At 44.7% G+C, this 21,103-nt stretch overlaps 2 protein-coding genes across 3 annotated transcripts; both read right to left on the bottom strand.

The window, feature by feature from the left end:
- Positions 1-760: 760 nt before the first annotated feature.
- Positions 761-4,208, bottom strand: cbx8b (chromobox homolog 8b). 2 transcript variants are annotated; one of them, XM_037113448.1, is made up of 5 exons: positions 4,008-4,208; positions 3,838-3,881; positions 3,534-3,599; positions 3,327-3,393; positions 761-2,377 (listed from the first exon to the last, which is right to left on the bottom strand). In XM_037113448.1, the coding sequence occupies exons 1-5, from the start codon at positions 4,074-4,076 to the stop codon at positions 1,514-1,516; spliced, it is 1,110 nt and encodes a 369-aa protein (XP_036969343.1). In that variant the 5' UTR covers positions 4,077-4,208; the 3' UTR covers positions 761-1,513. The 2 variants fall into 2 exon arrangements, with proteins under 2 accessions (XP_036969343.1, XP_036969349.1); XM_037113454.1 differs by lacking the exons at positions 3,327-3,393; positions 3,534-3,599; positions 3,838-3,881; positions 4,008-4,208 and adding an exon at positions 2,916-3,094.
- A 6,272-nt stretch (positions 4,209-10,480) lies between these two features.
- LOC119025299 (E3 SUMO-protein ligase CBX4-like) lies at positions 10,481-20,831 on the bottom strand. The gene is made up of 5 exons (XM_037108718.1): positions 17,293-20,831; positions 17,063-17,106; positions 16,468-16,533; positions 14,600-14,666; positions 10,481-13,232 (listed from the first exon to the last, which is right to left on the bottom strand). The coding sequence occupies exons 1-5, from the start codon at positions 17,359-17,361 to the stop codon at positions 11,697-11,699; spliced, it is 1,782 nt and encodes a 593-aa protein (XP_036964613.1). The 5' UTR covers positions 17,362-20,831; the 3' UTR covers positions 10,481-11,696.
- Positions 20,832-21,103: the final 272 nt, after the last annotated feature.

Genomic DNA, 21,103 nt, shown 5'->3' with positions numbered 1-21,103 from the left:
AGAAAAAACAAGCTTTAACAAACGAAGGCTGTTCTAAAATATAGCCATCGTACAGACTGCGTAGCTCTGGTTAATGATAAATTCTCCCCATAGAAACAAAAATTCGATAGGCCTATATTAAATTGCCGCTTATTTTCAAATGATTTGTAATTGAAATTTCATTAAAGAAAAATAATAAACTTAAACACAATCCAGACGCCGGGGCCTATAAGAATGACGAGCTGTATTAAAAAAAAAAAAAAAAAAAAAAAAGTCATTTATTCAGATGACTGGATTTAATGTTCCTGCAGAAAGCGGACCTGAGGGGCACGGCGTATGTTTCAATCAAATCCTCCAAGCAGGTCTGTGGACTCCATGAACAATGTGCGCTGTTTTTCTTTAAAATAAATAAATAAATACAAATAAAAAATAAGCAGAAATGAATGTAGGCCTCCTGCGAAAATGCTTCTTTTGGAGAAATTAAACTCAGTATTTTCTTTCGCGCCTGAGGCCTTCACGTTTTACTGTCTCACAGCTCGAATCACTGGTAGTTTGTAGGAATTTAAAATAAGCCGTTTTCCCCGTGCAACACAAACTGAAGCCGTTAAAAATATGTGAGAAAAAAATGGCCCTAAAGATTTAGGTGGTAGGTACTGCACGCTGACTGCAACATGTTTTGATCAAACCCATGATTTCATTCATGGCTTTCCGTCAAGAGGATTTAAAACGGGTCCAGCCCGACGTGCTGTGCCAAAGACCACAAGACACCACAGCAACCACGTGAGAAAATTCAAAGGATTTATTGAAAAGCGTCTAAAAAGCAATTTAACACCAACTCTTTAATTATTACATTAAAGCTTCATGAAGGTTTTCTATGAAAATGTAAAATATACTATGTTAATGGAAAAACGTAGTTATATGCACAGAGTGTCCCTGTTGAATGTATTCATTTATCTTACAATTTGAAATGTTAGACACTACAAAAACTCCCGACATGGACTCGGTCTCTGAACGCAACACAAACAGATTATTTCTTTAATACTTTTGAAATCAAAGTGCTTGAGTCAATTTTTAAATATCAGCCCCGTTGAATTGAACAAGGTATATTCAGTCTAATTGGTTCAAATTATAGTGGAAATATTCAATCCACAGACTGAGTTTAATATCTAACCATTGCCTTGCTTCTCATGATTTACTGACATGAGCCGAGGCTGGTAGATATGAGAGTGAAAAAATACATTCTAGTTAGTTACAGTTGCAAAACAAGAAAATTCACAAACTCTGTACAGAAAGTAGCCTGCTGCTGCAAAGGAAACAACTCATTCATGTTTAACCAATGCAACTTGTGAAATTGACTTCATTTGATTTGGTCAATACATTAAACAGATGTCCAATTTTATAATATATACACACACATATGCACAATATGTAATTTGTTTTTATACATTACATACAAAAACTGCTTTGCCTAACAATCACACCATGACATATAAACTTCAGAGGAAGCAAAGCATAGCGCACAGAAATCAGTCCATCATCTTTTGCCTTTGAAGAAGCCTTTAGAGGTGCTGCTCTCCTTGATGGTGACGGTCAGGAAGTTGGTGGTCACGTCTGTCACCAGGACCTTCTCCACGTTGCCGAGGGAGGGCCTCCACGTCACTTCGTCCAGGTCGACGTCGAGCCTGGTAGGGGACGGCCTGTCCAAGAAGTAAGGCTTTTCCATCTGTGGCAGGTCTGCGGGGCGGCTCAGGCTCTGGCTCATTTTGGACTGGTGCTTGAAGTGTGGAGGTGCCAGGTAGCTGGAGCTGTCCTTAGTCCTGTGAGGGTCTGTGTCTGTTCTGTGTGGGTGCAGGCTGCGCTCCGAGTAGAACTGCTTGTAGGAGCTTCCACCGGAGATTCCCCGGTTGTGTGTGTGGTGATGGTGGTGGTGGTGATGGTGGTGGTGTTTATGACCGTGGTAGTCTGGATGTCTGTGTGATACTTTGACCAGCCTCATCTCCTCACCCCCCTGGAGCTTAGCCAGTTTGTGAGGGATGTGGCTCACCTGCTCCTCTGCTCTCCTCTTGTGGGGCTCGGAGACCACGGGTCCAGCACCGCTGTCCTTAAAGCGGGGCTTCGGCTTCGGGCCTCTTTTTTTGGGTACATGGATGAGTCCATCTGGACCGGTTTGCTGAAGGGAGGTCTGCTGAAGTTCACGTGTGCACAGTTCTGATGGTCGGACACGGACACTTTCTCCGCGATTGATAGTACTTGGTGGGAAGATGGTGGGAACAACAGCTCTCAGGCCCTCTCTGGCCCTGGGGGTGACAATGGGCTCTGGGGTTGGGTAGGTGATGTGCATCCCTCGAACCGCCTCGCTCCTGAATTCATAGGACTTGGCTTTGACTTTAGCCTGAGCCTATTGGAAGGTAAGAAAACAAGAAATTATATTATATAATAAAAACACCACTGAATAACAATTTCTCATTTCTTAGTCATCTTAACAGGCCTTTTGAACAGTACAAAGAACCTGAAAATGAAGCAGCTAAAATTGGCTTAATTAACTTTATCATTCACACCTGTGCAAACCATCATATACACAAATATCTTTTCAAAAAACTCTACAATTAACTGTTTCAATTACAGCCCACACAAAGATATTACACATGATGCAGCTAACATTTTAAACATGTGACTGAATTTGTAGTAGGAGTTGCAAACATACACAAAAAGGCTACAGCATCAACTTCTACAACAACAAACTGTTTCAGGCAGGCCACCGTATTTGTTAAGCGCAATCCCACAACCCAATTTATGACGACAGGCCTGTCAACGGAGATCCCGGTATTTAGTTCAAGATTAACTGTCGGTCATTAAGCAATTTTCACGGTTGGCTGTCCTGAAAAGCTGAAACCTCTCTCCGACTGCATCGGGATATGACGCTTTGCAAAACCGACCTCACTGACGTGGGAGAATTCGATGACAAACATTTTACTTTAAAAAAAAAAACAAACAAACAAAAAAACGGATTATATTAAAGGGTTAAAGAATCTGAGGTCGCTTCAATGGCAGCTTTTAAACAAGAGCGACAATTTGTTGGGGCGATCCAACTCAGCTGTATTAGCCAACACACGCCGCCAACTAATTAATGCGCTGTTGTAAATATGCATAATTAGCATCATTTTGGAGTCCTGCGCGTTTAGCAGACACTCACAGTGACGGAGATGAATGCTGAAATGGTTTAAGAGAACAGCTGAGACACCAGAATACACATGGTTTACACGGTGTGTCCTGTGTACATCTGACCTGACAACATCGTCGCGTGCAACTCTTTACAAAAAAGGCTGAACAACGCTGCAAAAATGTACCTTAAGCAGAAATGTCTTGGGTTTCGGTCCCCTCTTTTTGGGCCCATACAGCTCCCGCTCCCGCTCCCTGTAAGGGGGAGAAAAAAAACAGTGACAGACACTCATTTAGAGTGTCACGGGAGCAAAGTGCGCCGAGGACACCGTATATTTATTGGACATGTGAACGTTCGCTGGCTCTGCCCAAAAAGGCCAGCCCAGACATCTTACCTCTGCTCAAAAGCGGCAAACAGGCGCGAGTCCAAAATATTTTCCTCTGGCTCCCAAGTGCTGTATCTGTGAATTAGAGCACGAAGTTAGATTGAGGAAGCGAACGCTGGCACACTGTATGTGTATGGCCACACAGCATTAGCCCGCGAGCTAAAATCTCCATCGTGCTATACACCTCAGTTTTAATCCGGCTGTCTCGCTAGCTCTGGCGAGCTAACGACAGCCCCGACCGAGGCAGCGCAGCGCAGCACTGCACAGCCGCGGGTTGAAAACATGCAAGAGGCACAATGTAGCAGGGACTTACTTGGGAGACCAGCCCTTCCATTTCACAAGGTATTCAATCCGACCCTGCGTGCCATCAGAAACAAACAGAAATTCATTAGCTTGCAGGGCAACAGTACTATTAGAGTGCGGTGTTGGTGCGTGATAATCAACGCTTTGGGAGAAAAGAAGCACGTTACATCTCATGCTTACCTTCCTTATCCTCCGTTTGATGATAGACTCGGCAGCGAACACCCTCTCCCCGACGGCAGACAGCTCCATGTTTACTCCAGTGCTACCTACCGTTAGCTCGGTGGACGCTAACGTTAGCAGAGCAGATATTTTTCTCCAGTCCCAGCCACTCTGAATTCCCGACAGACCATAATACTCCCGAACGAATGGACGTCAGCGCAGTTTTTTACAGCGTTGCTAGGGAACCGCAGTCGGTGGAACCTCGATGAGAACGCCCATTGGTCGAGCCGTTGCTACGTGCTCGGGTTGCTAAGTGAGGGGAGGAGCGTGCGCCTGTGTGAATTCTTTCGGGGGGGAAATGGTGGCTTTTTTACCCGCGCGGCGGGTGAATCATTTCGCGCAACTTATGCGAGATATTCAAAAATGCACGTGGTACAGAAAGTAGTGTGGTTAAATGCAGACAGTGTCGTCCAGCAAATAGGGAGAGCAGGAAATGATAAGGCTGTTTGATTTGTGCGACAGCGCGAGCAACTGTTGGAGAAAGCCCTCATTTTCGTTCAGTCTATCTGGCGACGCATCTATTAGCTAATGCAGTAAAGTCCCTCTGCAGAGCTTATTGTCGGACAGTTAGTCCATTAGCACGCAGACAGTCTGGGTGAAGTCGTTATAAATGTATCGCCTGTCCGCATTAAATTCGTTTGTTCTGCTGTCTTAGGCCAACAAAAAGGACCTCTGCCAAACAAAACCAAAAGCTATTTGTGTTCATATTACTTCATCTTAACACCCTGTGGCCTTTAATTTTGAAGACAACTTGTGAAGACGGGCTATTTATTTAACGCCTATATTTATGGCCGTTTGAAATACCTCCGCGTTGGGCTACACGTTTAAATCAAAGGCTGTCATCCATGTTAAACACAGATAAGGGTTCACGGAGTGGTCAGCTTAAAAAGAAAAGATCGGGTGAGTCGGGTGAGATGACACCATAACGCGAGGCGTTTAGTGACTGTGTTTTATAGAAGGAGACGAAAAGAGAGCTTTTGATACGACGCAAAATTAAACCAGAAAAGATTAGCTGATGGAAGCAACAGGGACGCTTTTCATATTTATTGGCCTTACGGCAAGATGTTACCTGTCACCTCCCTCTCTGGTCATCTTCTGAGTGATCTGTTCAATATAACATTGAATCAGGTTGCGGTTTGCCTCTGAGGTCTCTCAGACATAAACATTACCAGATTTAATGTCGTCATTTCCTTTTTTGGTGATGATGTTTGCCCACTCACCAAGACTGATCTGCAACTGCGGAAATAATCTGTAGGCTGTTTGGCCTATTTTTAATACACTAGCCAACGCAATGAACGAGCCAGAATAGAACAGCAGTTAACACCAGAGCAAGGAGGGAAATAGCTTCTTTTTATAAAAAAAAATATATATAAAAACTGTAAACCTTGATTAAAAAAAAAACTAACAAAAGAATGTAAAAAAAAAAGAAGAAAGAAAAACAGAAAAAAACGGAGTCACAATGAGGTGTCTGTGTGACATGAATAAGATCACTGTTTTGTTCACAGGCCGATAGGTAGCCAACATTTTCTAGCTCAGAAATAAAGACAAAAAAAAAAAATATAGCCTTTATACAGTAAGAGACAATGGTTCAACAAATGCGGACAATGGGCGGCAATATTTAATAAAATAAATAATTTTAATTGACGATGACGATGGTGATAATTATAATAATGATTAGGATAATACTAATAACAACAACAACAACAAACAACAATAATGATCATGATGATAATAATAATAATGATAATAATAATAATAATAATAATAATAATAATAGTCTGAAAGGTAGGACAGGTAGTCTAAAACAGGAAAGTTAAGCCCTCACAGACACAGTGGGATATTTTAGCAAATATTCAGGCTATAAATTAAGAACATGATTCACAATGTCGGATAATTAGTTTAATTGTCTGAGGTGAGTGAGGAGAATATGTATCTGTTAAACCTTTAAACTGGGCTCATCGTTATTCATTCGTTTATTATTTCAGTTGTATTTCAATAATCAGAAATCGACTCAAGTCTTTTAAGACGACAACTTCATGCAGCCTGGATGGAGGACTGCCAGCCTCATCTCTCAGAGCGCCAACTAACAAACAGTCAGGTTCACTCTTCAGGTGTGTATTAACACAACGTGCCGGTATTTTCCTGTACAGACCAAAGACAGAGTCAGGTCAGGCTTGAAGCAGTTTGTAACTGCGCGGTTTTAATGTCGACTGACGATTCACGTGCAGAACTAAATACGCAAATGTAAATACAGGAGCTTCCTGTGAAGATACATATTTAATCTACAGAATGCACAGACAACCTCATTAAATATCCAACGTGTCTGAAGAGGCCTAACAAAGTCAGCTGACTTTCCGAATTACATATACAAACAGTCGGTCACCGATCTGTACGTCCATAAATCAAACTTTTTGTTTCTTAAGTATTTAGTTTGTTAAGAACATTCAGAATGTTAACACGCATTTCAAGAGAACCGAACAGAATCGCGATTTAGAATTAATGGTAAAAATCCTCAGTAAGATGAAATAGGGAGATTATATTAAAAGGTTTTTTTTTTGCGTGATTTCAAGACAAGAACAACAGTGACGGACGGGAGAAAGACTCGGGCCGACGGCTCCATTTAAACAACCGGCGGACCAAACACATCTAATATCTAAATTCCTCCAGTGATGCGCAGTGATCCAGACAAAACCCATCGGAGATTTTAAAGGGTTAATGATTTTTTTTATTTTTTATTTTGTATTTTTTTTTTACAATGGCCGTTGACATATTTTCATCCACTGTGATTCATTCATCCTCACAATATTTAATATTTCTGCATCCGCAGGTGCAGATGATGAATTAGTCGCTGTGTGCGCAACGTGCTGGACTCTGCGGCAGACTGGGACCTCTCCCCTCTTCTCACCTGATCCTCATGAAGGCATCAAACGAATCTCATGCAGCTGATATGTGACACGACACTAAATCTATTCTTCAGCCCAACAAATAGAATTCCTGTCCAGAGGAACAGAGCTCAGGCTGCCTCCAAGGATCACAGTGCTAGCTACAATACATGGGACTGTTATTCAAATCAGACCAGATTAACCAGATTATTTTATTCTGGAAGGAGAGGCGAGAAAATCGACCACAAGTCATTTCGTCAAAAGTTTGATCGTCGGACAATATGTACATTTTATACAGATTTAGTTGTAACATGGTTGGTAACTGCTTCATCGGCGCAGAGCACTGACTCATGCCTGTGAAGCCTGCAGCGGCTGTTTCCTGAAGGACGTTTGTCTCATCATGACATGATTGCCGGACGCAGTTCATAATTGCAGTCATTATTCCAGTCTTCCCTGGCCGTATTTCTTCCCACTGTACCAAACACCCGGCGCAGACAGAAAGAGAAGACGGACGCACCTCTCACTCTGGATGCGATTGGTCTCGGCGCGCCTGCAGTGCAGCAGTGCTGCCGCCGTTTAAACACCATTGGTTGGCTTGTATCCGGGCAAGACGCGGGTTCTCGGTGTGCGCACGAGCGGGAAATCCCTGCCGCACCACAAAGGCGGTGATATGGAAAATGCGGTGATATGGAAAGAGAAAGATGGAGCGAGGGAGCAGCATTCTTCAGCCCCCTTTGAGCAAGTTTGATCAGGTTGTTATTGTGAGAGGTGAGATTATTAACACAGTGGAGGCGCGGAGATCTAGATGTGGAACAGCCAGTAGCGACAGATTCTAAAGGTTGTTCCTCTTTTTTTTCTCTCTTTCTTTGAGTCTTTCTCTTACCACCATCCCCGCCTGACCTCCCTGTCAGATCAGTCTATTTATTTAAAGGTAATACGCGGCAACTGGAAAGGTGAGGTAGGGCAGTTTTATCACTGAGGGTCTTGTCTTGAACAGACAGGTAACCATCATGCGTACCAGCCTTAAATTGGGATATTTGCAATTTAGTGTTTCTAAAATAATAATAATAATAATAATGAATAAATAAAATAGATTTCCACAGAGGCTACAGGTCGCTGGTGAAAGCACCGGGCTGGTCTGTTTGGTCCGCGGACGCAGCAGCCGCCAATCGTCTCCACAGTGAGGATGAGCGGGTGATGGAGACAGTGGAGCCCGCACAGGCCCCGTGTCTTCACTGTCTTCACTGGTGTCGAATCACACATGTGGCCTGACGACAACACGGGTGCGTCAGCCAGTGCGGGATAATTTGAGGTTTAGTCACCTGTTTGTCACCAAACTGGATACAGCCGGGCTCTGACGGCAGGTCACAGTTAGTCACCGTGAGAGCAGCTCTCAGGCTGCCTTTACAAGCGCAGTGGCGTGCGCTCTGCTGGCGCTCCAACGACTGATCACCCGGGGCCGAGGGAAGCGCTCCTCGGTTTGGCACCGTCTTCAAAAGATTCTTTTAACCAACTATTTAACGAATCCTTGAGTCGTTCTCATAGCAGGGTTTATAAAAAAAAAAACCCCAAAAACAACTCAACAATGTTTGTCTTTAACAACATGGATTTTCACAGAATAAAGGAGCGCACACGTTTATATATATATATATATATATATAAAAAGTTGAGCTCACTATTAAGTTATTTTTCTGCACCGAGAAGAGGGCAACACATAATTCATCAAATCCATGAAGGCTATCCGACACGTTTTACGCGTCGCGCACGTTTTGTTCTGAGGTGACGCGACTTTAAACTATGACACACTGTGTTATCTAAAGTGTGGGCCTGCTGCAGGGAAGTGAGTGGGATGAAGTCATCTCTGTCAGGAGCACCAGCCTTCCTTAGAGAGCCTCCCTGGATATACCCACCGCCTGCTTTTGGAAAATCCACAGCACGCTACCTGTGCGTTCATGGCGCACACGCGGGCCTCCCTCAGTCACGCACGCACACATTCAGCATGAGCTGGCAGATAAGAGGAAGAGGAAAAGAGGCTGGATCACCAACACCACCGCTTCTTACACCATTTTTATCCACTTCTGGTTTGATTTATCTGACAGGCAAACAAAGCCAGCTCGAGTTTGTTTAAATTTTTTATTTTATTTTATTTTTATGTTCGCCTACAAGCAAAACAAGATACTTAAAGGAAATGGTGCGGTCTTAAATCCTGCGGGGAATTTCCAGACGCAGCGTCTTTAGCCGAAACTGTCGCAATTTATTTGTGCGCTGCGAGGCGCCTCACAGGCAGGAGAGAGGAGACGGTGGATGGAGCGGAGGGAGGACAGCCATTTTCTCTGCCGTTCCTCACATTAACGCGCACAGAAAGCAGTTTTATTGGCGGGGCGTGCAGCCGAGGAAATGGTCGGGAGCTACCGTCCTCATCGCGTCGGTCGTCGAGTTACACCGCGGGTCATGTGCTCACAGCGTCGGGGGAGGAAAAAAGGCGGATATCAGTGTGTCCTCAACGTGTATTTTTATATATATATATATATAAAAGACACAGAGCAGAGGTTCGTGTTGAAGCCAAACAGCAGCAGTGTTTGGAGAGGCTCTGTGGACCAGGAGCTCGGAGCACAGCTCTCCTGTAAAAACGCGCCCTGCGGTTTCTCCTCAGAGCAGCAGCTGTCCGCCTCTGCACAGGAGCGGCTGCGAGCTGAGAAATAGGAAACCGTGAAAACATGGAAATAAAAAAAAAAAAAAAGAAAGCCTCCGTCCTGTCGTTTGAGACGGACCCGGGGTCGAACCTGCGGGTCAAGCAAGAGAAATCAAGCCTCCTCCCGCTGTGCGTGTCTCAGCGTGTCAGGAGGATTTACCCAAGAAACATCTGACATGAGCAGCTGCCCAGGTCACTGCTCTGAACCAGCATCCCCGTGTAGGGGCCGGCTTATAAAATCACTGGGGGGCCGATTTTCCTTATTTAATATACAGCAGTTAAATTATTATTATTATGATTATTATTATACAGTCACCTCGAGATCTTTGAGGAGTTACAGTTGGACCAGATCGGCCTGCAGCCCCCTTTACGGTTCGGATCCCGTGAGATCTTCTTGCTTTTAGAGACCAGGATTAAACCACAACCGTGTCTTGCAGGCGCACGGCGGGTGTGACCGACTGAAACGAATGACGAGGCGCTGCTCACCAGGCCCGACCTGCAGATGCAGCGTGCATACGAGGCACATAGTTGGTCCGGGCAGCCCATCTGAAAATAAACTCACAGGCTCTGTAATAATCCTCACGGCCCGCAGCCTACACACACACACACACACACACACACACGGCCACCAATATAGCCATGTACAGATTTGGAAACTTATGAGGTAAGGTTAGCCGTTTAACAGCCTCATAGCTGCCGCCCATTCTGCTGAAAATCTTTAATTTTTCGGTGGGAAGCCAAGAAGGTCACATGTGAGGTCGGACAGCAGCCATCAATTTTTTTTCTTCTTCTCTTCTTTTGGGCTGCTGTTGGATTATTTAAGTATAAAACAGAAACACGTTGCACACAAGTCCACGTACCACTTGCAAACAATTTTATTATTGCAAAATGTACCATTGGAAACCGTCATTTTTTAAAATGTATTTTTCTTTAAAGTCTGCACACAAAACATCCAAAGTGCATCTGATCAACGTTCTCACAGAGTAGGTCAATGCACCTCAGATCAAAAAAGTGCTGGAGGGGGGTGGGCATGTATGACACAGGGGGACAGAGCTGATCGTGACAAAAAATGTGTGCTTTTGTTGCAAAAGTTAGTCAAAAATGTGACGCCAGGGATTTCAATCCAGCACAGAACGGCGAAACATGTCAGGGTGCCAGAGAACAGAAACATGAAAAACTGATTCATAGAGCACCCAGCTGGTGGGACTAATCTGTGGGATTACACAGCTCAACTGGCAGTGTTAACACAGATTTACGACTGATATAATTCAAATGAAAAATGGCATTTTTAGTCACTGCGTTCCTGCAAAACATAAAATTGAACAGTCGCAGGATTGTAAAATCGACTGTCTTAACGCAAGTGACTTGTGCTCTGTATCGGACCTTGAGATGCATGAATCAACAAACACTTGAGCTGTGAACAGAGATCAAATGAAAAGAGCGTCTATCGAACATTAGCCATTAATAATCTTTCAGTTTAAAACAATCTCATTTTCCCTTTCAGCAATCCAAATTTCATTTATCGACAGATAGGCGCTTCATTTTTCTTTATCCGCTTGTTTAAGCATGCCTAATGGCATAATCTGTCCAAGCAGCATGCATCCTTGTTTAAATCTGTCCATCTGTTAACACACACACGCTCGCTCACACACACACACACACGCACGCACAGACAGTGTAATTTACCATGTTTCAATATAATTTTTCTTCCTTACAAAATTCTCCATAAAGCCTCCATTTGTTGAACAATATCTGAGACAGACAGCTGAGTGTATAATCAAATTACATCCATAGAAAAGTGGAGAGTATTTACAAGTGTTAAGAGCGTCTTTAACCTAATTTTGCTGTTTAAACTCAGTTTGAAATAGCTGAAATTAGATACTGCACTTGATAAAGTCTCCAGAAGTAACAACAGGTAGAGCTTATAAGAACAAATATGCAAATAACGCAATAAAAGATCTTCTTTCAACGGAACTATACAAAATGAAAACAACATCAAGGCTCCATTTGTACATTCAAGCATCTGAAAATACAAATATATCTCATGTACATTTATACAGTTGGGACCCAGATCGGTTATGCCGTTACGTATTCCTTAAACGTGACTGTGAGGCAGTTCGTAGTAATGTCTGTGATCACTATATTCCCAAGGAAAGGCTGGAAAGATGGAAACGTCTCCTCTTTTCCCTTTTCGTGGTTAGAAATAGACAATGTGTCCACTTTGTCCTTCTCTGTAGTCTGTTGTGTTTCAGTCTGAGGCTCTGTCTGTGTGTCTGTTTGTGTTTCAGCTTGTGTGTCTGTTTCATCCTGTGTGTGTGTTTCAGCTTGTGTGTCTGTTTCATCCTGTGTGTGTGTTTCATCCTGTGTGTGTGTTTCAGCTTGTGTTACAGGTTCCCCTTGTGTGTATGTTTCAGCCTCAGTAGCCTTAGGCCTGGACTTGACAATGCTCAAGTCCATAGGTTCCTCTTGGTCTGCATACCCACAGTCCTGCAGTTCAACGTGACTCTGGTGTCCGTTTTGGTGGGTGCTGATGCTTTGGGTGGGTGAAGGTGCAGCGCTAGGAGTGCTGATGCTCCTGGAACTCAAGAATCTCTTACTACTCCCATGTCCCTCACCGTCCGTGTCAGAGAGGTGTCGCTTCAGTCCTTGAAATCCACCTTGGATCCCTCTTTTGTCCAGAGAGGAGGGAACTCCCCTATCCAAGGGCAGGGAGAGCAGATTAGGCTTGGTTGTCAATTGTAAAGGCTGATCCGCTGGAAGCTGCCCCTGACCCCTGACCTCGACATGTTTATCCTGTTCCGTCACAGTCGGCTCCATTTTGGGGGACTGGTCCTTTTCTTTGGGGCAATCCCTGTTAAATCCAGAAGTGGGAACAGTTGGTTTGTCTTTGGGGGTTTTTGCAAATCCATTCATGAGGCCGAGCTTCTTGACGAGTCTCATCTTCTCAAGGTGCTTCTCTGAGCTGGTGTCAATACCTTGTGATGGCTTTTCCACAGTTTCAGAATCTCCATTTTTTATCTTTGCCGCTTTTATTCCATTTTCCATGTACTTGCTCATGACGATAACAATTCGCCCATTCTTGTTTTTGTTCTTCACGATCTTTAGCTTGCTGTTGCTGACACCGTTAGACTGTGGTGAAGCGTCCTCTTTAGGTTTGACCTTCTCTGGATCTTTGTGGCAATTGAGATCTGCTGGAAGCTTCTTCAGCTCCATCGTAATATCCTTGACTTTGGTCAGGCAGCCGGAGTCCTTGTCCCGGACCCACTTTTGCTGCAGCACTGGGGGGAGGTTGTACCCCTTGTTGGCCAGCTCTGGAGCTTTAACCTCTCGAGGTTTAGCAAAGATGGGCTCATGCACCTTGAGGTCCGGCTGGTAGTGATGGTGCTTCTTGCTGTTGAGCTGATAGTAGAACTTCTTGCCGTTGGCCTGCTGCTCGGTCTCACGCTCCCTGCACAGTGGCTGGTACTGGTGGTGTTTCTTGCTGTTCAGCTGGTACTGCTGGCCCTGGGGACGGAGCATCTGGATGGGGCCGGTTTTCTGACAGCTGTCCTCATCCAGGGACGCTTCATGGAGGTCAGCCAGAATACTGGATCTCCGGGCGAAAGAAGGAACCTGTGAGACAGAAACAGTCGTGTGTTATTCAAAAAAGCACAACTCAATCAGTACTGCGTAAAGATTTGGCGAATTTCTTGTGTTTTAACCTCGGTATTGAAAGTTAAAGGGCGCGCCTCTCTGTAGGGCATTTGATTAATGGCTCAACTGTCTGCAGTATCTATACATGTGTCTGTGTCAAGCTACAACAAAAAGCCATGGTTCCTTGAGGCCCACGAGTTGCACTGAAGAAACTGTGCTTGGAATGTGTGAAGGGGCTCTTCTGAGGCCCCGACGAGCACACCGTTTATTTCAGGGGCCTTAGTCCATGTTCACACAGCCCTCCTACAGTTCTCGAGCAGCCCTTTCAGCCACGGGCCCGGCCGTCAGAGTGACATTTCAAAGTGTCTCCTGTGGCTGTGACCTCAGCTCGGAGGAATGTCACTGGCTGCTTTGTGTCCCGTCATTGACTTTATCCCATGTGTTACCACAAACACCCTCCTGAGAGGAACAAAAAACACTCCTCTGAGGGGTTCCCCTGGCCTTTTAGACCGGTGATTGATGCGCTAAATGTATGATTCACAGTCATTTAGTGACAACTGTTAGGTCAGGGATTTGGTCTCTGTGAAATTTAATTGAGATAATATCTTCATGCACATTTATGCTTGTAGTAAATAAAATTAAAAAAATACAATTTTCAATATTCAACCAGTCCTACTACCTAAGTAAAAGGGGCTCTAGACTGATTTTACACATAATACAGAGTTATAGGGGGCTACAGTTCTGCCAATGAAAATGTACGATCAAGCATTTCTAGAGCTTGAATCTATAGACTACAGGTCAGGGTATCTCTGCCTTTTGCTGCTTTAATTTATATTTAATTTAATTATTTGTTTATCATTTCTGTTTCATGTCAGTTCTCCCATCTTCATGGAAGTGCAATATTCAATCCCTGGATTGCCCCTTTAAATCTGCCCCACATCAGAAATTCAACATTGTTTCTACATCGCTTACTGGGATTTGAGGGGGAATTATCCCTGAAAATGTTAATTAGGGCTGAACAATTAGTCTAATTCTCAAAATCGTAACATGGCCAATCACAGAAGCTGTATTTTTTTTATATAAAAGGTCAATTTGGTTTGGCAAATAGAAAATCAATGAAGGAGCATGGTGCTGCAGAGGTGCACAGGCCTACAAATCTTGTTTAACACAAGTCACATCATCATGATTTTTTCAGTAAAAATGGAAATTGTGATGATAATTCCCACTTCTTGTCAATCACATTGGAATCGAAATCTGTCAAAATAATTGGAATATTTTTTTTTTTACCATATCATGCAGCCCTACTGATAACCAAGACAAGTATTAAGTATCCTTTTCTTTCTCACCTGAACCAGAAGGTGCTTGGGCTTGGGTCCTCTCTTGCGATATCCCATCAGCTGCTCTTGACGTTCCCTGTGGGAGAAGAAAACAGCAGCCAATCAGTGAAACCATCTCGCAGAGATGAGTCGCCGTTGCATGGCAACACAACGTCACGGGTATCTTCCTCAGGCTCAATTAGTAAACATGGAGCCCATGTTACAGGTTGGAGTTACACTTCCTGATGCAAAGTGATATTCGTTCAACACATATGGAGGTAGCACATATGTCATTATCATTATTTACATTTTCACAGTATCCTCGCCTGCCTTCCTATGTAATACCTTCTTATACTTGTCCTTAACTTCTACAAAAAGGTAAACAGTGGCTTCAAATGAGGCTTCTTCCTCCCAAAAACAACACTTATTCTCCTCCGTAATGTCCAGATCCAAGGCTAAGGATAAAGGCCAGCTCCTCTCTGACTTTCCTTAGTCTCCATGCAAGTCTCTCCAAGGCAGTAACTCAATACCGCAGACAGGAGTGATGTCAGTCCCCTCCCCCATCCTCCTCCCTCACATCTAATTACAATGACGACTCAGTGTATTTTCATAGCCTGGCATTCAGACGATTTGGCTCCCCGGAGAGACACGCAATTAGTTTCAATAAAATCCCTCCTCTTTGGAGAGAGAGAGGTAATTGCAGAAACAGACGCCGAGTGATGTTGATGTTTTGCTTTAACGTGTGGCCCGCACCTGAAAGGTTGATATAAGCAGAAGCTGAGGGAGGCTCAGAGCAAAGCCAGTGACAGTTTTGCACGGCATGCATGCAAGAAATTCAATTACACCGTCCTTCATGTGGAGCTGTCTGTTCAGTCACTCATCACACCATTTAGCAATTAGCCAAGCAGTTAATTTCACCATGGTAGCCCACTTTAAACATGGACACAGTGTGCTTTACTAATAGAGAACATGAGGTGTGGAGGTTACTCTGGCTCAATTTCTGAGATGGTGAACTCACCTCAGATCTAACTTCAGCTGTGGTTTAGTTCCCTGCCCGCATCAATGTTCACTTCCTCTTGCCTTTCCCCTACATCATACGTAGATTTAGAATAGGCTTGCACTGTAATTCAAAGCCAAATATGTGTTTTGCTTATTGTGATTTCACTTGAATGCTTGCACTCCACTGTGCAGAGTTTGATAACAGAGGGCTGTGTTCACATTCATTGGCCGCATCTGTGCTAACCTGAAATCTGAGTCTAAGATGTACCAACAGGACCTTGTTACGTCACAGATGGTTTAGACACCAATGATGGTCAAAAATGCAACTTACACAAGTGTGATGCAAAATCTTGAACTGGGGTCTGAAGTTTATATGTGTGTAATTAATGTTGAACGTAAATATAAAGAAAAAAATGTGTATCAAGTTAACCTAGCAGTTAAATTGATAGTTTTTTAATGATAAAATAATAACTGGTTCCTTTATCTTGTGTTGAAGAAGACACAGGTGGTGTATCTGGTGACTGTGTGGTGGGACAGCAGGTAGCCCATTAGCACGATAACCTGATGCTCCAATAACTATCCTGTTACAAAAAGTAGCTGCAGTGTCACAGTGTGCTCTGCTAACTCTGACCTGAGTTTAACCCTAACTTGACCCTCTGGTGACACCTATGTTAATCCTAATCCAAACCTGCTGGGAGCAGAATATCCACCCCTTTATCTAGCTAGTTCATCATCAACATGAGATTGTCCAGGTTGAGTGAGCGGACGGCATCACCTGAGAGTAAATCGCACGGAGAATTCTTACTTTACACATGCAGACGCGTAACAAACTGTGTGAAGAACTGGAAATGAACAACACTCAACACTCGCGAGTCCTGTTTGTCCGACTCCAAACTCACCTGTCTTGGAAAGCATCCAGCAGCCTTGGGTCCAGGATGTTTTCCTCTGGTTCCCACGTGTTGTATCTGTTCAGAGAGGAAGACGGTGAGCAGGGAGGACACACTGGCCCGTCAAACAGTGGCAGGCATTTACAAGCACCTACACTTGACTTTGGAATCATACCATGACTTGTTTGACGTGTACATGTGTAAACAACATGCTGAGACACTTGCACTCCCCGTGGTTGCACGTGTAATAAATCATGAGTAACTTTTACGCACGGCTGTGGAGGGGGAAGGGTGCGATACAATGGCACAGCCTCCACTCAGTTGCAGATATATGGTGGTTTTTTAAACATAGGGTTCAATTATAGACACATCTTCCTTTAATTGGCACACTGGGGATTGCATACATCGTAAAACCACATCCATCATCGGGGCTAACGCGTCGAGCGCCCAAAGCAAGAACGCGCAACCGCCCATTTGCGCGCCCACGCTCGCACGGATGAACACACTTACACACACACGCACGCACACACACACACACACACACTACAGTTTTGAATGTTGTGTTATCATCATGTGTGCTGCTGCTGTGTTAGATAAGAGGACTTACTTTGGAGACCATCCTCGCCACTTGACCAGATACTCAACCCTCCCCTGTGAACGGAGAGAAACGGCATAATGAGCGTAACGTTACTTTACGCAGCAAAATGCACTCTGCAATGCACCGTCATCTTAGGCATCATTTGATTAGGGGGGGGATACAACATCCGGAGAGAAAACGATGCTCCTCTCTCCGTGTGCATATGTGTAAAAATGTCCTTCGGTGCTCTTGTGACAAACCTTTCTGCTGCGCTTCTTCTCGATGCTCTCCACCGCAAAGACGTGCTCTCCCGCGGCGGGTAGCTCCATTTTCCGATGCGAGAGAAGCGGCTCTTCTTGTCGATTTTCCCTCTGCTTTCGCTATCCGACACCTTATCCTCGCTTTCGGGACGTTTTTTTTTTTTTCTCCCTGCTGCTCCTCTGATGTGAAACACAAGAGCCCCCCTCCTCCTCCTATTTTCACTGCGACTCTTCCCTCGCTTTCCCCCCTCGGAGAGACTCGTTCTGCAGGCGAGTTGGAGCCGCAGCTAGAAAACACTTCATGCAAATAGCCGTTGGCGTGACGTCAGACGAGGGGGAGGTAATAGGGGCGGGGGCTGTTCCCGCGCCGCTTTCAGGCGCTGTCGGAACAAAGGGGAATCACGACTGCAATCGGGTATGAACACGTAACAGAACTCTTAGTCATACGGGAATGGTCCGTGTTTCTATCAAACTGAAACAGCTAGGTGTGACATTTAATGTGGGGTATGGAATCCATTGCAACAACGGTTTGTAGTCTGTTAAATTAAAAATAATTACTCGTTACTTTAGCTGGGTTTTATTTGAGCTTTACATTTGTATCGTGGTATTTTTTAAATGTACGTGAACTCATGTTTCAACTTTCATTTCTGTCGATACATAGCTTATTAATCCTTATTAATTAACATACACTTGGCCTTTTCTTTTTTGCTGTGGCAATACATCACACGTGTATAAGAAAGGGCGTCCGGACTTGTACCATTTTAAGTCACTCAGTTTTCTCTCTGTGTCTAAGAAAGTGTACTGGTGTTTGATGACACCCTTTGTCTTGTTGTAAATAAAAACCCACATATACGTCAAACTACTCAGGAATGCGATCACGTGTAATAATCATAAGAAATATTCTTTCTTCTATCCGGACGAAAGCGATTCAATTTGCGATAAATCAATGTATGACTTGCAGTTCTCCAAAGTACGAGCTGAGGTGAGACCCTGAACGACACACATCTCCCTCCTGTGTGGCTGCATGTGAGGCGAGATCTAACTGCAAGAGGGTGCTATGAAAGAAGAGTGTTTCATTCCGGACCGTGATGGCCTCAGTGTGCTGCTCACCAACTCAAATGTGGCAGCACGGCGAGGCCTTCGGCTCGCTGCTGTATTTTGAATAACACACAAGCAGGCTGGCGTCATTGGACATATTTTGCTGTGTGCTGAGCACCACCCACAGAGCGGCCCGACATGTATTCATGAGCCGGGGCGCATCATCGCGCTGGGTTTACTTGTCATTCTGAACAACCAATACCACAAAAACGAATTCTTCCATGTAAAAAAAATTCACGGCAGGCCCAACCAACGTCAGGGCCAGAGCCTGTTAGACACTGATTTATCACCGCCAACATAACAAGGCCTCGTCTATCACGGGGAATCCTGGTGAAATAGGACAACAAATTCCACCCGATGGCTCTAAAGGATCGGATAGAGCCGCCTCTGTTGGATGATAATGCGCCATGAATCATTGCCCGTGTGAAGTTAAATTGCGGCCAGAGCTCGGCCGCTGTTATGCGCATTACAATGAATAGATTTCCATATCCTCTCTGAGTCAAGGTCACACAACGAGATGACATCTCAGATGGCACCGTGTCGCGGGGATTTTCTGGCGGATTTCGCGGTGTTAAGAGATAGCCCCCTGGTTGTGTGGCGGCCGATGTAGGTCAGCATCCTCCAACCCCGCCGGCTTTGACTCCAGTGGGGTTATTTCTGACTGCGGTGCCCCCGAAAGGACAGGCACCAGCCGGTTCCGTTATCACTCGGCACGTAGAGCGCGCAGACATGACTCACGGAATGAACCAGCTTAGGCCTGATCTACAGATCAGACAAAACCTTCAGATTCGCCAGAAAATCCCTGCGCACACGGTTGCGCTCGAGTACAAATTATTTCAAAATGCTGGCGGACAAAGAACAGGCTCACAAATCGCGCGTCCAGGTGTTAACTGCCACTGGCTCATATAACCAGCTGTTAATTGTTATTCATTACGCCTATATCTGCAGCGTGGGCGCGATTTCGATGTGTTGCTCTCAAAATAAAAACGTGAAATTGTCCAACCATCCCTCGTTGCATTGTTTCATTCGCTTGGACCAAATAAAATTCAGCAGCTGAAGGGTTAAAGTGCAGGGTTACCGCAGGCTGCGGCGCTCGGCCTATTGCAGAAAGGCACGACTGTCTTTCCTTATAAGGCAATGAGCGCACATCGGCGGCGAAATGTCACATGAAATAAACCACTCAGACACATTCACTCTTGTGTATTTTCTTTGCATGGCGTTTCGCGAACACACCGGCTGTCAGATGATCAATTTCTTCTTCACTGGTTCTCTCTCTCTGCAGCGTGGCGGGGGCTCGCGCGTAGCAGCTTCGGCGCGCGCGCACAGGGGCGCAGCGCCAAGCACAGAGTCTGCTAATTCAGCTGCGTCATTCCTAAATTAGCGACGAGCGAGAGTAACACGCCCGTTCATTAGGACCCGAGCGGGGGGTCGATGGAAGGTGGCTGCCTCTTAATAAACACCGGCCACGGAGCCTTATCAGGCGAGCACGCCTGCGTCCAAATGTCACCTGTCTGCTCCTCAGCCCGCATGATGGGCTCACAGATAACAGTGTTATCACATCTGGTATCTCACCTGATCACATATCACATCTAAAGCCACGGGCAAGAGGGCTGACGACTGCCGTGAAGGTTGACTCTCAGGGAGTCCACGCGACAGTTTGATCTAAATGTAAGCGCTGTGGGAACATGGCACGTGCTCCAGGGGCGGATGGAATGTGATGCAGCACGTGCGCGTGTTGTTAATGGTACACGCAGAGAAAGTTCACCTGAGCGGCACCGCCAACCATCAGCCTCACGCTGTTTCAAAGGGGGAAAAAAGAAAAAAGAAAAGAAAAGAAACAAAGAAAAGGAAATCAGCAGGTGAACACTTTCAGCACCAAATGAGCCTCCGCTCATTCAGCCACCTGAAAGCACGAGCCATTAAATCATATTTCGCTGTCAAGAGAACAGCGTGTGGGGAAGTTATTTAAAAAGAAAGAAAAGCGCAAGCAACCCGAAACCCAAGCACGTGACGCACTTAAGCGAACGAGCAGGTCCGGCGTCTTCTGATAATTCCGATGCAAACGCGCATTCATATTTATCTCCCATCTAATCTCCTCCTCAGGCCATCTGTCAATGCAAAGTTCAGTGAGTGCTGTTTGGTTATTTAGGCCGATTTTCTCTGGAAAAATACGAATGTTCCTTTCTGACTTCACTGTCTTCTTTCTGTATTTCAGAACAGTGAAGGTGTCTGTTCTATAGAGCAGCTGTGAGCTGCCAAACCGCTGAAACAGACTTAATTACATGAATAGACTTGCTGAAGCTGACCATTTCCCCTCAGTAAATACAGCACACCTGACAGGAGAAGTCTACAGGAAATCACAGAAAAAGAAGCTGATTTTAAAGATTATTATGAAGGAAGGACATTTAACAGTCACCTCTTTTTACATTCAAAAATCCTGGCATTTATACTTTGTTAACACTATTAGGTTAAAGCAGTCATAATATTCAATAAATCATTCTTTTTCCTTTGCTAGTTATTTTTCACCTGTAGCTCAAATGCTTGCAGTCATTCCTCAGTTTTAAGTATGTAAACTTTCGTCTGCACCTTTTACAAGTTAGATAAGACGATGACGCACCTCTTCTCATCTGAAGCGCATGACTGCTGCTGAGGCTTTATGTCATAAAAGGGAGAAGTGCACATGGAAAAAGTGACATATTGAAAGTAGGAATTA

Source organism: Acanthopagrus latus, chromosome 1 (genome assembly GCF_904848185.1).
Source record: "Acanthopagrus latus isolate v.2019 chromosome 1, fAcaLat1.1, whole genome shotgun sequence".
Taxonomy (NCBI): domain Eukaryota; kingdom Metazoa; phylum Chordata; class Actinopteri; order Spariformes; family Sparidae; genus Acanthopagrus; species Acanthopagrus latus.
The sequence above is the reverse complement of the archived record's forward strand: the minus strand, read 5'-3'. Positions and strand labels throughout refer to the sequence as shown.

Coding starts and splice junctions, on each gene's coding strand:
- cbx8b (XM_037113448.1), bottom strand. CDS start 4,076: ATGGAGCTGTCTGCCGTCGGGGAGAGGGTGTTCGCTGCCGAGTCTATC. Junction 3,882..4,007: donor TCAAACGGAGGATAAGGAAG/GTAAGCATGAGA, acceptor GATGGCACGCAG/GGTCGGATTGAATACCTTGT. Junction 2,378..3,326: donor CCAAGACATTTCTGCTTAAG/GTACATTTTTGC, acceptor ACCTTCCAATAG/GCTCAGGCTAAAGTCAAAGC.
- LOC119025299 (XM_037108718.1), bottom strand. CDS start 17,361: ATGGAGCTACCCGCCGCGGGAGAGCACGTCTTTGCGGTGGAGAGCATC. Junction 17,107..17,292: donor AGAAGAAGCGCAGCAGAAAG/GTTTGTCACAAG, acceptor CTCCGTTCACAG/GGGAGGGTTGAGTATCTGGT. Junction 16,534..17,062: donor TGGCGAGGATGGTCTCCAAA/GTAAGTCCTCTT, acceptor CTCTCTGAACAG/ATACAACACGTGGGAACCAG.